This window comes from Macrosteles quadrilineatus, unplaced genomic scaffold (genome assembly GCF_028750875.1).
Source record: "Macrosteles quadrilineatus isolate MER2022 unplaced genomic scaffold, UCM_ALF_1.0 Scaffold_1__1_contigs__length_201487025, whole genome shotgun sequence".
Taxonomy (NCBI): domain Eukaryota; kingdom Metazoa; phylum Arthropoda; class Insecta; order Hemiptera; family Cicadellidae; genus Macrosteles; species Macrosteles quadrilineatus.
Genome location: NW_026542594.1, coordinates 11070933 through 11088772, shown reverse-complemented (window position 1 = coordinate 11088772; position 17840 = coordinate 11070933). Strand labels below are relative to the sequence as shown.

Below are 17840 nucleotides of genomic sequence, written 5' to 3'. Positions count from 1 at the left end.
GCAGGTGGCTGTCCAAACCAAATGTGGATGTCACTGTAAAGAGAATTGAGACTAACAGAAAAATCTGAATAGTCATAAATGTAAATGTGGTTCTGCTTATATTATTATGGACTCTTAGTTGGACTATGTTAGTGTTTACCTTGCTGCCTTCGTTGAGGGAAAGGAAGTAGTCAGGGTGGGGGTAGCTAAGACCCACATTGTTCACCAACACCCCGATGTCCATGCCATATAGTTCCTTCTCTATGTGGTGGTAGACAGTGTTCCCCTCAGTGAAATCAGCCTCGATCACCTTCACGTTCACTTTATAGTTGTCACCTGATCAACAATCTATATTTACATCTTTTTCAGTAAAAAGTTGAACAAGTCTACATGTACTTATTTATTTAAATGTGCTAGAGGTCGCCCCTTGGTCGAAATCTTGACCAAATATATGTTATTTTACAAACTTCTCTATTTTCACCCTACACTGTAAATAAAACATGTGATTGGAATGTCTTCCATTTGTTTTGATTTTCTGTTTATATATTGTCGTTATTTCGTTACCAGCATAGGAACCCATAAGAGCGCATGTTATTTTCTTTATTTTAATATTAATGTTTTGTGCTTATTTTTGAGCTTAGGCCTATTTTAATTTATAAAGGGATTCTGCACATCAACAGGGAAATATCTTTCTTGAAAATATTTTCCCTCCAATGCAAACAAGTTGAGAAAAATAATTTTTAAGAAACATGCTTGCCTATTAAATTATAGGATATCAAGCAAAAATGCACATCACAAAAGTGAACCTATATAAACAAACTATTAACAACGTGTATATACAAATTGATGTAGCATAATCTACCAAGACAAATTGAGTAACACATCACCTTCTTCAATCTCTCGAGAGAAAATGGAATATAAATAGTACTGTTACATGTTACCTAAGTGAAATACAACTCACGTATTTCCTGTGATACGGCATCCAATTTTGATTTTGTCCTACTAATGAGAACCACATCCAGTCCTTTCTTCGCCAACTGAAAATCAAATATTTATCAACATTAGGCAAAACTGTCTCAACAACTTGATAAAAATTGAAAATAAACCCTTCATTGTTCCTTGCTTCTTTGATATTTCAGTCCCAAAGTAGTAAACGATTTTCTATAGTGTGTCTTACTTTCTTCTCCCATAGTGAGTAATTTCACCACATCCTCGGAGGGGAGGTGGGCAAACACCAGGGGATAGGATAGGGGGTATGGAATATCGAGTGCAGGGCCGAGTGCCGTTTGTACTTTGACGAGGGTCATTTTACAGCCTGAGGCTTGGCGGGGCGAGTGCTGGCCAGGTATCAGTGACTACGGTATCAGGTTCCACGGTGCGGCGGGTATAGGGGTGGAAAGATCGACCAGGTGGGGTGAGCAAAAATATTTTTAGGGATAAAATGAAACTGTTATAACCTAACCAAACTTGCTGATTATGAAAAATTGAATGAAGGTTTACTAATCAAACTGATATTAATTTTCAATCAATATTAGGGAAGACCAGTTAAGTAACTGTACCCGGTCTCCGTTACATCCTGCCTACAACACCCCATTCCACTTACACCCCTCTGAATCCCTCCCCTGAATCACTCTTATGCTCTGGGGAATCAAACGGCACTCGGGCCTATCTGACGGTTTTGACAGTTTATAATCCCCACGGCAAAGAACCAACTAGCACAGTATTTTTTTCTCCAACCCAGGAACCAGTGTGTGGCAAATGCCCCCTTCTGCCAACCCCCCTCCCCCCCCCCCGAAATTACGCCCCTCGGATAAAGTATACTTTTTGAGTTTTGGGTGGAAATATCCATTTGGATACCCCTGAACTAAAAAAAGCTTTTTGAAGTCATGATTGTGTGTGTGTGCAGAGCAACAGACTACAACTGTGGACTGATTTTAATGAAATTTAGTATATCTATACTAATTCATGGTATCTCCAAGAGGTTTTTTTTTATTTGATTTTTTTAACCCATTGGCGCCCACTTACGAGCGTTACTCGTACGGCCGCTGCAGGCCCGGAGGCCGACTTACGAGAGCCGCTCGTGTCACCGCTAGGCAGCGCCATTTTTTATTTAGTTATTATTATTTTTCGCCCTTTTTGTTTCTTCTTACTATTATAATGTTTATAAATATCGTGCTTCTTGATTTGCGTATTTACTCATTTATTTTAGCGAATAACAAACAATTTTGTGTTGCCATGGAAACCACATATCACCAAAAATCAGCTGCGGTAAGGTAAACAAACAATTTCTTTAAAATGTTATCTAAATATATAAAAGGCAAAGCCCTCACTGACACACTCACTCACTCACTCATCACTAATTCTCCCACTTCCCATTTACCTAGGAGGCTGAAATTTGGTACACCGATTCCTTAGGCATTAAATAGGAAAACTAAGTTGTTTTTATTCTGATCGGACTCTCGGGCTCTGCCCCAGTGGCTCTGGAGTTTCCCATGTTAACCTTATGATTTTTCATATTTAAAAGGAATTAATGAATCTTATCAGCTGTTTCAATTAAACAAGTTGGTTCTGTTCTATGATGTTCAATAGCTTTAAAGTTACAAGGATTGCCAACAGGGTGCAGCACTATTATTATTTTTTTTATTTATGACAACAGCTAATTTGCAACCAAAAGGTGAGTGAGCGTAGCGAACGAACTTCAACCTGGAGGCGAGTTAGCGTAGCGAACGAGCTAACCTGAAGGCAAGTGAGCGCAGCGAACAAGCTCCAACCTAAAGGTGAGTGAGCATAGCGAACGCACTTCAACCAGGACGTGATTGAGCCATGCGAACGAGCTCATCTTGAAAATTAAGAAGTTAAACGGGGCAAAGCCCGCGGGTACAGCTAGTTACTTATAAAAGTACACAACTTTTGATTTTTCTACGTAGGGAATCGATCGACCTTTATAATAGTAGTGTTATTTGGTGTCTGGATTAATATTGGAATTTGTATATCAAGTTTACTTTCAAAATATTGTTTTTAAAATTTTTATTTTTATAATCTTTATATATATATATTTTTTTTTAGTTTACAACTTTGACTATCCAATTAACACTTTTCTGTAGACAATTTTACTGTGAACAAAATGGTGAAAGAATTATTAATTTATTACCTAAGGTTTTCTTTCTATAGCAGTTAGAGTAAAAGTGTACAAATTCGGTAAAATTAATTGCCGCCAGAGGGTGCTGCAGGTAGCGGATTAATTCCTTCCCCAATGGAATGATTAATGGTGATTTTTTATAAAATCTATAAAATAACAAGCCGGTTTTGATTAAAATTAGTATGTTATGGTCCTTATCATTCTAAACAAAATAATACAATACCCCATTGTGTAAAAATTAGGTTCAAAAGTTATTGCAACTCTAGTGATTTTCCTTATAAAATATCATAGTTACTCCCACCCCCCATACCCATGATAAAGGTTGTTTACAAGCTAACGGGAGAAAGTATGTGTCAGATTGCTGATACCGTTTATTTTCATTTTGTATACACATGGATAAAATAAGCCCTTGAGATCCATAGTGGTATAAGTAATTTATTAAACTCAAGTATTTGGTACCAATGGATTTTTTAACTTTATTTAATTTACAATCTGAACCACCGTTTTAGTGATTGACCACCGTCAACACTAGCTAAGAAAGAGAATTTTGATAAACACTTAGCCGAATCTGAATGGGAGGTCCAATATCGTAAATTTTGTATCAATTTATAAAAATATTTTACTAATTTGCTTAGTAATTGCATGAAAATATTGTCAAGGCAGTGTGGTATAAGTCATTTAACCTACAGAACCACCCCATACAAAAAAATCCTCTAATCTGAAATAAAAAGCTATATACACTATTAAATAATACATTCATGAATACTAACAAATATTTAATTAATTTTATGATTTATGGTAGGATATCCAAAACATTTCAACCTCTACAGAACTACCCCATATAGAAAATATCGTCTTAATCTGAAATAAAAAGTTGTTTACTATTAAATAATGCAGTTATGAATACTAACAAACTTTAAATTAATTTTATGATTTATGGAAAGATATCCACTAAACCCTTCGGTTTCTCAAAATTAGCTTGGTGTGACTTGTACCACTATGGAATTTCAGGGGCTCAAATTTAATGTCAAGTTGATGGGAGAGAGCATGTGTCACTTACCTAATGCCATAAGCTCCTTGCTCCTTCTCTGTGTGGTATAAAAATCTATTTAATTTGTGGGTAATTATTTGTTTTATTGTAATACAGGTAATACAGTACTTACCGCTTCAGCAAATGCTTTTCCAAGTCCATCTGTTGCCCCAGTAACAACTGAAACAAAAGGTATTATAAGCACTGTAATGTGTGTTACAACATAGAGTTATTACAGTTATTATACAACATCAATTAGTCATTATATGACACAGTTTTAAATAATAATTATTATTATACGCATAATAATATGCATATGGTTACAAAAGAGCAATATATTGTTCGAATACTCCAATATTTACATTATGTATTTTCAGTAAATAATCCCTGTCCTCTCATATCTACTTTCTATAATACTTATGTTAATCCATTAGGTATCATCATGTGAAGGTCATGATCTTCATAAAATAAAATAGAAAAATGCTAATAGCTTCAAGAATTTATTTATTTTGTCAGAGTGGTGTTGTAAAATAATTCAACTAAATTTTACAATAAGGCTTAACGTGAGGAATGTCTTAGTGTAGTTTTTTATCCACTAGGTGTTCAATACATCAATACAGTTGTCTGCTTGCAACATTGAGCGGAGCTAGATTAATCCAATGCTATTTTCTAAAGTCAATGCTACACCTGTTTCTCGTAAATGAGATATATTACTTGCGGTATCCAATGTCAATGGTTGGTATATTTGGTTACATAAATGGAATCTCTATTTGCATTATCCAAAGTCAATTATTGGTTCACGTAAATGCAATGTCTATTTACAGGTTCTAAAGTCAACGCCTGGTTCACGTAAACAAATTGTTTACTTGCAGTATCCAAACTCAATGGCACATTTGGTTAAAGTAAATGAATTGTTTACTTGCAGTATCCAAACTCAATGGTACATTTGGTTCACGTAAATTACCGTAATTGTCTACTGGCACTGGCAGTATCTGAGAATCCTAAGTCAATGGTCCATTTGATTCACATAGATGGAGTGCTTGTTTGCAGTATCCAAAGTCAATGGTACATCTGATTCACGTCAATGGAATGTCTACTTGCGGACATCCAAACTCAGTTGTAGGCCTATATTTGGTTCACATAAATGGAATGGCTAAAGTGAATGGTCCAATGTTCTAAAGCGAATGGTACATCTGGTTCACGCAAATGAATTGTCTAATTGCAGTATCCTAAATCAATGGTACACCTACTTTACATAAATGAGAAACCTACTTGCAGCATCCAAAGTCAATGGTCCTGGTCCATTTGGTTCACATAAATAAAGTATCCAAAGTCCAATCCAATGGTGGGCTTACTTAAAGTTCTGGCAGTATTTCAAAGTCAATATAGTCGTGTTCAAGTAAATGAATTGTTTACTTGCAGTATCCAAACTCAATGGTACATTTGGTTAACGTAAATGAATTGTCTACTTGCAGGATCCAATGCAATCGTCCATTTGATTCACATAAATGGAGTGCCTATTTGCACTATCCAAAGTCAATATGTTACGTCTGGTTCACGTCAATGGAAAGTCTATTTGCATTATCCAAACTCAATTGTATGCCTATATTTGGTTCACATAACTGGAATGGCTATTTGTATTACCTATTTAAAGTCAACGGTGCATCAGCCCAACGATATAAACAACTATCAGCCTTATTCCGGCGAAATTTTTATTACCCATTTGGCTATTTATAAAATCCTGTGAACATGTTTAGTATTGTTCAAGTATGGCAAATCACAAAATGTTTTGCACAAAAATATATCATTTGGGCTAATTGTTTGGCCAGCACTGACTGTATACCTACTTCAATGAAGATTCCAAAAAAGTGCTTAGTGTGTCGTGTGTTGTTATGTAAACCAAACCAGAACTTGCTATACAAGATCGGCCTTCTGGAAGGTCAAGATTAGGGAAACATTCCACTTGAGTGTGTGCTGTGTTCTTTGTTGTAAAATAAAGAGACTAGAAAGAAACTGGTTCACAAGGTCGGTAGGCAAAGTAACAAATAGTTTAATTCAAGGAACCTTTTAAGCTTGTTTTACTGACATTGGAAAAACACGATCAAGAAAAGAAACTGAAACATGGCATTTATTCTTATAGTTTTAAACTACAAAAAAGCATGATTCATTTTTGTTTAAATGAGTTTCAAAACATCTATTTACAACCACTTTTTCAATGCTATGAGTTACAGTTCTACATTTCCATTGGAATTTTCTATAACGGATTCACGGTATTATTATTTTTCAGAGGCCAAACAGTTATAATTATCAAAAAATAATGTATTAACGTTTTTAAATATTAAGTACCGGTACTATGACTTTACATATTTATCTTGTAAAAGTTCTATTGTGTAAACATATCAACCGATTTGATAACTTTTGCATTGTATCAACGGGGAAAACATATTAAAGCCTACGGGTAATAAAGAGTGTTAAGTTATCCCTTTTTATCAGTTGGTAGCAATGCGGGTCGCTTTGTTAGCATATTATTGACACATTGACAGACTGAGGCTGAGGCTCCCTCCCTCTCCCACCCCAGCAAAGTCGACTTCCGGTTATTATATGTTAACTGGCCGAATACGTTTCCTCACGCTTCCACTTGCCACTAAACGACACTTGACTTTATTTACTAGTAGAAGTATTCTCGCTTGATTCTTCTCAAACGATTTCTATCTCATGCGGTTTTGGACCAGAGAAATGTTTGGTCGGATAAATGTCTGTACTTTCTTTCCCGTAATTTTAAACCGCGGTGTTTTCAGTTTAGCTTGTAATTTAAAACATTTTAATTGCGAGGATAAATTGGCCTAGAAACTATTGTAATATTGTTTGGAAAGCCAATTGTGATAGGCTTAGTAGTATATTTTCATGAATAATAATTTGTTGGTCTAAATATCTTAAGACTAAGTTACTTTATACCAAAATGATTCAATTCGAAAATTTTGCCAATCCAGCTGTTATTAGGTCAGAATCGGAATATAATACTTAACGAATGCATACATTTATTGCACATATAGTGTCTCCCCAAAATTTGCAAAATAGTATAATCATTTAGAAACTTTGTCAAAAATGAATGAAGAAATGTTGTATTTCATCTTTAGGGCCTTAAGTGACCTTTTTCGGCCCGAGCTCAAGTTTTTTTTTTCGAATCAAAGCCGAGGTCAGAAAATGAGCGAGGGTTGGAAAGACACTTTTTGCCCGTGCGATCGAAATATATTTTTCGTCATATTGCAAAATTATTTGAACAATCTACGTTACAAAACTAAACTAGTTTTTATTTAAAGATAACCTCTCAAAACTAGCCTACTTCTAACTTATTTTCAATTTAATTCGCTAATGGAAACAAGCAGCTGTTTAGCAAGTAATTCAATTGTTTAGTCTATTACGATTGTGTAGTGTACATTATACAACGATTATACTATCGATATGTCGAACTATTTATAATACGGAAACAATTAACTACAATCGGTTAAACTATAGATGAATACTTTCGATACAGTCATGAAATTTTGTTTACAATCGAAATTAACAACTGAGTTGACAACAGCTGATTGTTACTCCCTTGCGAGAGTAAATATGCTACTATACCCTCAACGCATGCACTAAAAACGGCTGTTTTTGTTGCAGTATGACGACAAACAAATGATTTCGAATGTAAAGAACCCATATACTGCGCCGGTTTTAATAAACTTATAATATGAGTAAACAAAACTCATCCAATCAGTTGACTACCTATGTAAAATGTATTAAGGTGTGTAGTGCTTGTAGGAATGTGTAAAACTGATTTCATCTGTTGAAGTTGCAAAATAAATGTAGGTAGTCTTATTTTATCTCTTTATGCATGCGGGCTTGGTCTTATTTTACTACGTTGGTTCCATTTCACCATCAGTGATGAATTGCCATTCCTGCAAAGTTCACAGGGCTACAGATAGTATAGTATCGGCTACTGATTGTTTATTAAGTGTGGATTTGCGATTTCCAGCGGTGACACCAAGGCCACGTGTGTGTAGGTCGCGAGATAGTGATGAATACTTTCTCCAGCGACTCAGTGTCAGTCTACCACTGCCGTGTCTTCGTCGTGCCACCTCGGCTTGTGAAACCCGGCTGTTGTTTACCACCGAAATAGAGGGAAATCTCCTGCCTGTTGTTATCGTAAACAAAATTAGAAGGTTGATGAAACATATTGGTCGAATCATCCCTGACGTAAGTCGGTAGGCAGGCTCAGACTCGTTATGTCGATTTCCTTGGTAAAAGGCCAGCGACCAGCTGAAAATCCCAATAACATTGACTGAAAAGATATATAATTTTCTAAATATACCGATATCGCGTATTGAAACGATTAAATTACTGTATTTTATTTTGTACCTACAGTTTAGATACAGAAGAAACAATTAAAATACAATTAACACTTGAACCATTTATTTTATTTTACTAATAACATGTACAGTATAGATTAGTCCCTAATCGCTATGCATATTACTGAAGTATTTTAGTATACAAATAATCGGTATGAAAACACTCTGTACAATAGGATTAGATCATATTAGATTGATTACAAGATACATTTAAATATGGGTGTCTACAAGTAAGGCGTGTATTTGACGAGGAGTCAATACTTTTCATTTAACGTCAAAATCGAAAGTTGTTTATTTCAATCATCTACCAGCTTTATGGAACACACAATGAACTATAAATAGCAACTAGATACATTCAAGCCAAAGAGACAAACACAGACACAATTGAAGACATTTCGAAACTCGGCTAAAAGGTCTAATGTTATCTGGTGTTGATAATGACCTTGATAAGAACGGTACTAGATCTACCAAGGTCATGGTGGGGTAACCAGCACAGTAACCAGCCAACCTAGCCTTCCTGTATACAACTTGTTGTACCGTTCCCAAAAAACCGACAAACCAACACAACAAAAACTACAACTCGTCCACAACTTCCTCGTACTGAGTTTCCAATTTCAATCCGATGGACAGTCGCAACAGTTGTTTTGCTAATAAATCTTACATTTCTGAAGTAAAAGTAATACAGTATTATGAACCACAAACGTATATTATTTTCACTTCTGGAACCAAAATATACTAAAGATAGTGTTGAAAAACGTGACTCCCTATACAAGGGTCTGGACCCTGGAGATATATGTTTAAGATTGTACAAATTGTTATACTTAACGTACAGTCAGGTCAATTTATCTAAAAAGTTTTGGTTGGAAATAGTTATTTGTGCAACTAGTGAGAAAAGTGAGCAATTGACTCACTCGAGAGAAATCCTTACTCACGAGCCGTGGGCGAGTGAGGAATGTTTTCTCGAGTGAGGCAATTGTACTTTGAACTCGAGTTGCACATTATACTTTTCCTACAGTTACCATAAAACAAATAAATTGGTGAAGAAACATAACCTATTTTTACACAGAAGTGAACTTTTAATATAACATTTAATGTGAAGTGACTAATACAACAGTACAACAGCTGACCAGCTGATTTACAGCCAGTGCTGCCAACGTATTTCGCGCGCATACGATGTTGCCTGCACGCGCTCACTATTTCGTGCCTTCACGTTGCAAATCTGGAGTGAGACAAAGTAATTAGAGTGAGGTAATGTTAACATTGTCTCACTGATGAGCGAATTGGCCACTTTGCTTTCTCAAATCAGTAAAAAAACATGAACATTGTTAGGTAACTGTAGGAAAACGTGTGTTTTTACCTAACTGATTCACACACTCATGCTACAATTTGTAGCATAAAGCATTTTTGTAGATAAAGTTGCCGATGCCTGTGTGTTCTATTTAGCGCGCGCCGCATAATATTCTCATAGATAAAAGGAGTAGACAAAACATTTACTCCTTAAAGAGCTATCTATACTCCTTTTATCTATGCTATTATAGTATGCACCACTAGGCCTATACTGTATGCGTTTACCTTCAAGGCATTAGTGAGATGATTTTGAACATGTGATATGACGTCGCAAATAAACAAAAAGTATGTTGGTTTATTGGTGAAGCAAATATTACTTAGCCTAAGTAAGCTTCGTTCACCAATCACCTGAGTCGCTGTCATGGACCTTCAAATAATGAATATTCGAGGAGTCATTCCTCTGAATTATGGAAAGCAATTAACCATTGCTGTACGTACAACCCAAGCTGTGCTTCAAGTTTTAAAAGTTAATCTTGAGGGATATTTTTATGTTCGTGTCTACGCCAGTGGAATTTTTATAATTAAGTCAATTTAAACGCTTCTAAGTGAAATCGGTCCACAACGTAACTTAACATTAACTTATCTTGCACTTGACATAAGCTTTTTGACATAAAAATTTTTAATCAGAGAGAACGCTGCATGACACAACTAAGTTGTGCAACTGTTTAGACTTTAAAGTGTCTGACAAGATGAATAAACCAACGAAAGTGTCTGGCTTTTGAGAAAACGTCTTTTGATAGCTCCCCAAGTAACATATATCAATTTCAGCTTTTATAAAATGACGAAAATTAATCTTTGTCAAACCTAAGTTTTAAGGGTGTCTGGCAGAGGGTTTAAACCGCACAAAGTGTCTGGCAATCGAGGAAATGATTTCTAAAATTTGACCTCCCCCGAAGAAAATATGAAAGAACCAAGCTTTATACTATAACGATGGTTATTTGCAAATTTCAGACCTTTGTTAACTGGTGTTGCCAAAGTAACCAAGATCCAAATCTCTTAGTTACTGATCATTCTTAACTGAATTGGAAGCATGGGCTGAGAAACTTTCAGCTTTTATAAAATAACGAAGGTGTGGCAGTCATGGGCTCTTTCTCTATCTGTTTAAGGAAACAAAATCTGTTCTTCATATGAAATACATTGGGATTTTGATGGCCTGGGGTGGGAGTCAAGCCCGATGTCTTTTATTACAGGAATTGGTGAAAGGGGGCGACTGCACAAAAAATACTTAATGTTGACACGTCGTTTGTAAAAATACGTCCATTATTAACGGAGGAGTAGTGTTTCGTAGAAATCGCCTTCTCGTAAGGATACCAATATCCAGTACTAGGCCTATAGTAGAAAAAATGAACTCTTAATATTTGAAATAACATATTGGTACTAACCAGGTGTTCCGTATGTTGTTTTTTAGTGTTTTATTTAAATTTATTGAATTTGTATCACAATTAACAATGTTAATATGTTTCACTGATATAATTTATTTTTGTAAAAAATACAACCGACTTCAAAACGCTCTAAAAAGAATGAAATAATTTTAATAAAGTAAACTTTTGTATTAGGCAAGCTCACGTATTTTAAGTCGGCGCGGCTCTATGATGATTTTTGATACAAAATTGAAAGAGGGTGTCCATATTGCAGGTGACTATCTATAACTAAAGGTGTTAATCTGCATGTCTTTTTCATAGTTATGCGATAAGTGTTATTTTATTACCGTAATCAGAGATCGGCATTATAGTGGTATTAACGAGTATCTTTAAAAAGATTATAACGCATTTAAATGTTTCTAACTTGGAAAAGTAATGTTTTAATACTAAACTAGCTTCTTTTCCCTATCATAATATCAAACTAAATTATTTTCCTATTCATAGAACATTTGTGTGTGTTATTTTCATAATGCATTTATTCTGAAGTAAACATAAAATACAAGAAAATATTTCCTTTAATATATAAATAAAACAGTTCAGTATGTTTTTTATATATTTATGTTATCCAGCTACATTTTATTGATTTTCAAAATACACACACAATATTTAATTTCAATCATATTTGCAGTTTGAGCCGCGCCGACTTGAAATACGTGAGCTTGCCTAATACAAAAGTTTACTTTATTAAAATTATTTCATTCTTTTTAGAGCGTTTTGAAGTCGGTTGTATTTTTTACAAAAATAAATTATTTCATGATTTTTAGTGACTGTATAATTTTTTATATATTAATTACTTGAGGTTTTTTGATAAGCAAAACTCTTTGAAACAATCAAAAGTTCCACAGAACAATCATTATTTTAAAACTGCTTGAGTCACCTGTACAGGTTACATAGGTTTAATCAATGGGTATGAAAATAAACATTTTTAGATATTCCTTAAGAAAGAAAGAGTTGTTCATTACATTAGGCCTAATGAAAAACTAATTGTCTTTTCTAGATACATTGAAATGTCAGACATCATCGTTTCCTACAATCGGTGTACTTCTACATTATAAAAAGAAATACAGTAACATCTCAAGCCTTTTGGAACAATATGAAAGTTATTCCTCAGCCACCAGCGCTAAAAAATCTCTCAAAAGTGGAAAATTGGTCGTTAACACGGATAGTACCTTTGGAAACTATTATATGAAAGATTGGTTCAGCTAAAAGTGGTGTAAGCCATACAGGGGGTTTTGTTTGCTCAAGATATAGCCTAGTCGAAATTGCAAATCATCTTCCTCTAGGACTTTCCGAAGCAGGCATAATAGTATTGATATGTTATAGTAACTGGGTAGAGAATATTAATAAACATTCAACATCTGCAAATGAAATATGTATATGAAAAATTGGTTCAGCTAAAAGTGGTGCAAGCCATGTAGGTGGTTTTGTTTGATCAAGATAAAGCCTAGTCGAAATTGCAAATCATCTTCCGCTAGGACTTTCCGAAGCAGGCATAATAGTATTGATATGATATAGTAACTGGATAGAGAATATCAATAAACATTCCACATCTGCAAATGCATGTTTAGTAATTAAAATATTTAACACTTTTAAGACAATTGACGATTATGCACTGTCACACTTCTTAAGTCGTGTAAGGAATAATTGCATTTAATTTATATTTAGACCTGTTTTACGAATGCTTTGGTTTTCACAATACACCTTTATTTGTCAATATCATACAGCTATTCACTGAAACATATATGTTTTTGTAAGTCAGAATATTCAATACTAAAAACAGAATTACTGGATACACAAATCAGGTCAAACGTTAAAATAATTTTTTTATAGTAACCAAAACGAAATGCATTTTTCTAAATGTAATTCATTTAGGCTCCATGGCAAGAAATAGTTTATTGATCAATATGAAGCAACTGTTTCATGAAGAATTGTCTGTAGCTTCATTTAAATGGTTTCAACTAACAGCTGTAGGAATGTTATTATTATTTATTGCCTTCTCTGCTTAAATGTAAACAATCTGCACAAATGTAAACAAAATAAATGTTGAATATTTAAGGTTTTCAGAATTTTTCACCGAAACAAATATTATACTTAAACATAATATATAAGGTACCAAATAGAAACTCTCCTGGTTATTTTGGTGGTGGAACCACACTGATCGGTAAAAGAATCACAGAGAAATTGGTGAACATACATAGAAAAAAAAACATCGCCACAAACAAATTGAGAACCTCCTCCTTTTGTTGGTAGTGGGGAAGTCGGTTAAAAATAATACTAACCAGGTGTTCCGTATGTTGTTTTTTAGTGTTTTATTTAAATTTATTGAATTTGTATCACAATTAACAATGTTAATATGTTGTGATAAAATAATTTAAATGTTCGAGTTTGTGCCGAATAGCTCAAATATGCGTACGGAAATGAAATAAAACTACATCTAATAACACTTGTAACATATACTTTCACTTATACCGTTAACCCACTAGACGGTAAATACATATCAAAAGATCTATTTCGAATGGATACTCCTGTACCAAATATGCGAATTATAATACTCGCGTATCGGATATGACGTTGTTTCAGTGATGGTGGAGACGCCGGTGATGTCCTCTATAGGGAGGTGTCTAATATTTTGCCGCGATCGTGGAAGACTATACTGTAATGATGTCTACGTGCCGCGGAGGATTCTACCACTATCCACGAAGACGATGATGTTTGTTTCCATGAAAGTGGGAGACGTTCAATTTTCTTGCCACGATCGTGGAGAATGACGATTAATGTTTCCATGATCGTAGAAACCGATGATGATGTTCCCGTGACCGCTAGAGATAAACAAGTCCAAGTCCAAGTGTATATGATTGTGGCGACTAGCCTGGGGGAAGTGCCTGCTCGCTGGGAGCATATACTTCCGGTCGCTAAACAAGTGGTTTGCTACGATTGAGGGAGACATTGATAATCTCCACACGATTATGGCAAATAGTCACCCGCGATACAGTATTATGCACCCGCGATGACATTGTCGCCGATAGGCGATGATACGGTCGGATTAAGCGAGGAGTCGGACTAGCAGAGGTCGATTAGTGTGGATCTACTGTATATGTTGTTTAATAGTGTATAAATCCCTAGGGTGTAAAATGACTCTTTTCGACCCGAGGTCAAGTTTTACGATCGAGGCGAAGCCGAGGTATAAGTTACAAAACGAAAATACTTTTCATGTCAAGATAACCTATCAAATTGACTCTAACTTATTTTTTTTTTTTAATTTGTCTAATGCAAATAAGCAGCTGATGTTTAGTGATCATTTTAGTTTCAATTGTGTTAGTGATATTATACTATCTATATTTCGAACTATTGATAAGAAGGCAATACGGCAACAATGAGCAACAACCGATTAAAACAATCGATACGGTACATAATTTAGTTACAAGGGATTGCTTACAATAACTTACAACTGTGTTAGTGTTTACTACAGCTGATTTTTACTTTCTACAGACTGAAATTTCTACTCTCTATGCAAGAGCTAATTTATATTTTGACCCGGGCAACGCGGGTTTCTATGCTAGATTAATAGTTTGAAATAATTAAAAATATTTTAACAATTACAAAATTAATTGACCTAAAAAAAGAGGTGGAATGATTGACATAAATAAACATAAATAAATGTTCTATACGAGTAACTCAGCGAGCAGCTGGAGTAACTGTTGTCCTAATCCGCAACTCGTGCGTGATGATTGTCTGCGCGGTATCTATTACGTCAACATCACTCCTATAATCATAGCTTAGGCCCGTTGTATTGTTATTTAGTTTGAAGATTGATTCATTCAGAGGCTTTCATAAAGAAAACTGAACATACTGCTTACAATGTGAATCTTTTATAGGAATATTTACTTTGTTAAATTGTATGTTCAAAAGCACAAAAACATACTAAGCTAGAAAAATCACGTAATATATAATTCGCTAACCACAATATATTTGCGTTCACACATACTTCTCTAGTCAGATTGACTCACTTAAGGACAATATCATTTATGTATAAATATAGCCTTCAATAATTTAAGCACAATCCCCACTAATGTTTTGCGCCAAGCGCCAAGTCTATTTACAGTGATACGCGTAAACATAAAATTGTTTTATGCCGCATAAAGAGGATCCATATATTTTATTAAACAAATTCACGATTAACAACATAAAAATTAATGAAATAAGGTGTTTAGTAGGTTTCCTTGTCGGGTTATCCTTCATTCCATGGAGAGAGTTCGAGGTACGACGGCTGGCGTACACGGCACAGAAAGCACGTTCCATTTTGGCTGTCTTCGGTCAGCAATTTTATAAATAGAACACATTGCTAGCACATTTCTAACGGATTTCTCGCCATCGGTGCACATCTGTTCAACAATATTGCTGCAATTATAGTACAACACACTTGGTTACTACCTACACAGCGAGAGATGGGAATTCATTTAGCACAAACAATAAAAATAAATGCTCATAACGCTGGTTACGTTTAAAATATAAACGAACATACTGTACTTGTAATTTCAGTTTAGCATAAAACTGCAATAAGTGCTGTAGAGGCTCGATTTTGCGTTGCTGTTTTTAGGCAGATGTATCGTAATGTAGAATGATTTATTTTAATCGGAGATGAATCAACCTTCAACATAATACTGTAAGCCATTTATTTGAATCAATATTTGAACATACAAGATTATTTTGGGCATTAAAAATTATTTTGGGATCACACCTAATTTAAATCATAAAATTTAAAAAATACATAATATTTTTTTTTTTTTTTTTTTTGACTGGAACTATTTATGGTGTATTTATAATTGCGAAATATTTATTAAAAGCTTTTTAAAGCATACCTACATAAACCTGTGTTTTAAACGCTATAATTCTTCATGTTTTTCATATAAAGACTCAATGAATATAATCATGCTGATCATTTTGATGTAAACTTCATCATGATAAATATTAATGTTTATGAATTTTAATTTGACTGTCTTCTTGTCTAACTTGCATGCGGCGGCAGTATTCATGTAACTAGTAAAAGATTGTGAACTTTCAAAATGCTACCCAACGTAACGGGCAGGTTCTAGGGGGATTTATATTATATATATTGGACATTGTTTATATGTAGGTTAATTAATATACTGCAAATAGAAAACTTTTTTTTATTTTTTTTTAAGAAATAGTACCTACTATGGTTTATTTGTCTATTGATATTAAAGGTATATTATTAACTTCTACTAAAAAATATATAATATTCAGGGTGCTCAGTTGTACTTCATTTACTACTATAATTTAATATTTCAGCAGCCCTATATCACCTGAACACCTAAATTAATATATATAAATATATATTATAATATTATATTATACCTAGGGCAGGTTACTTATTCATTGTATTGACTCGCCAACTAAACTTGTGAACATGATGACTTGCGTTGTAATAATGAAATAATAGAAAACATCAAATGCATTATAATTTGCCCTGTCATTTTGTTAGACGAGTTCAATTTTTAACCATTATACAAGATAATGCTGATAAACAAGTTAGCATTGCTAACTAACCTAACCTGTTACTTGTTTGGAGAGTAACCATCACAAAAACATTTTTTTTTTAGAAATTATCTCGAATTATGTGCTTAATAAACAGAACATTGCTTGCATGAAACTTGTTCCCTACCTTTACAACATAATTGCAACAACAGGTTTTAATGCACAACCAACAGAGTAGGCCTATCATCAGCATGAAGTAGCGTGGAGAAAATCAATACCCCTAACAGCTTACCTGCCCACTGCCCCATCTCCTTGAAGTTGACATTTAGGCTGAATGCTGGAGCGAGAAAGGCGTTGTACACCCTCTTGATGACTGCTCGGGCTATCTGGAAGCCGAGGATGGAGAGGCAGACGACGCCGACCTTCTCTAAGGGTGTGAACATGACTGAGTGTGTGGTGGTTGGTTGGTAGCGTGTGTCGCCGCTATGTTGGCAGCACTGACTGATACCGCTGTTATCAGCTGACGTTGTGTGCGCGGTGCCGTTGCGCGCAAAGTCACTGTCAAGGCTCTACACTAGCGCCACTGTATCTTCCAGCCGATATCCAGGACAACTCTCCACTTTCTAGCCTTTCCCTCCTCTTGTGTTTGCGATTACGATTTCAAGTCGGATCAGCCGGTCTCGCTTTTTGTGGCCCTGAAACACTCACTGTATCACTGTAAACATGTATTGGGCTTTCAGCGAGTTTTTTTATAGTAAATCTGTTGAAGTTAAGACATTCGCATTTGGTTTCAGAAACAAAATTTAATTGGACCTCTTAGTTTGAAAAATATCTTTCTTTAAATATAAACTAACTTATAAGGCTGTCAAGTATGAATTATATGAGGCACTGATGGGTGTATGAAAATACCGTACTATACCAATACAATGATGCAAACAATAGTTTATATTAGATTCGTATAAAATTTATATGTTTTGCTTTCACAATTTAAATTTTGCCAGGAATCTTAACCTGCAACTCATTATAAATATCACAGT

At 34.7% G+C, this 17840-nt stretch overlaps 1 protein-coding gene across 1 annotated transcript in view; it reads right to left on the bottom strand.

Annotated features, from left to right (window-relative positions):
- Positions 1-17464, bottom strand: part of LOC129001760 (very-long-chain 3-oxoacyl-CoA reductase) — a 54290-nt gene extending 36826 nt beyond the window's left edge. The window contains exons 1-4 of the mRNA XM_054429202.1: positions 17096-17464; positions 4282-4328; positions 941-1016; positions 140-315 (exon numbers count right to left, since the gene is read on the bottom strand). Coding sequence (XP_054285177.1) covers positions 140-315; positions 941-1016; positions 4282-4328; positions 17096-17246 — 450 coding nt within the window. The 5' untranslated portion in view covers positions 17247-17464. The remainder of the gene's footprint in view (positions 1-139; positions 316-940; positions 1017-4281; positions 4329-17095) is intronic.
- Positions 17465-17840: the final 376 nt, after the last annotated feature.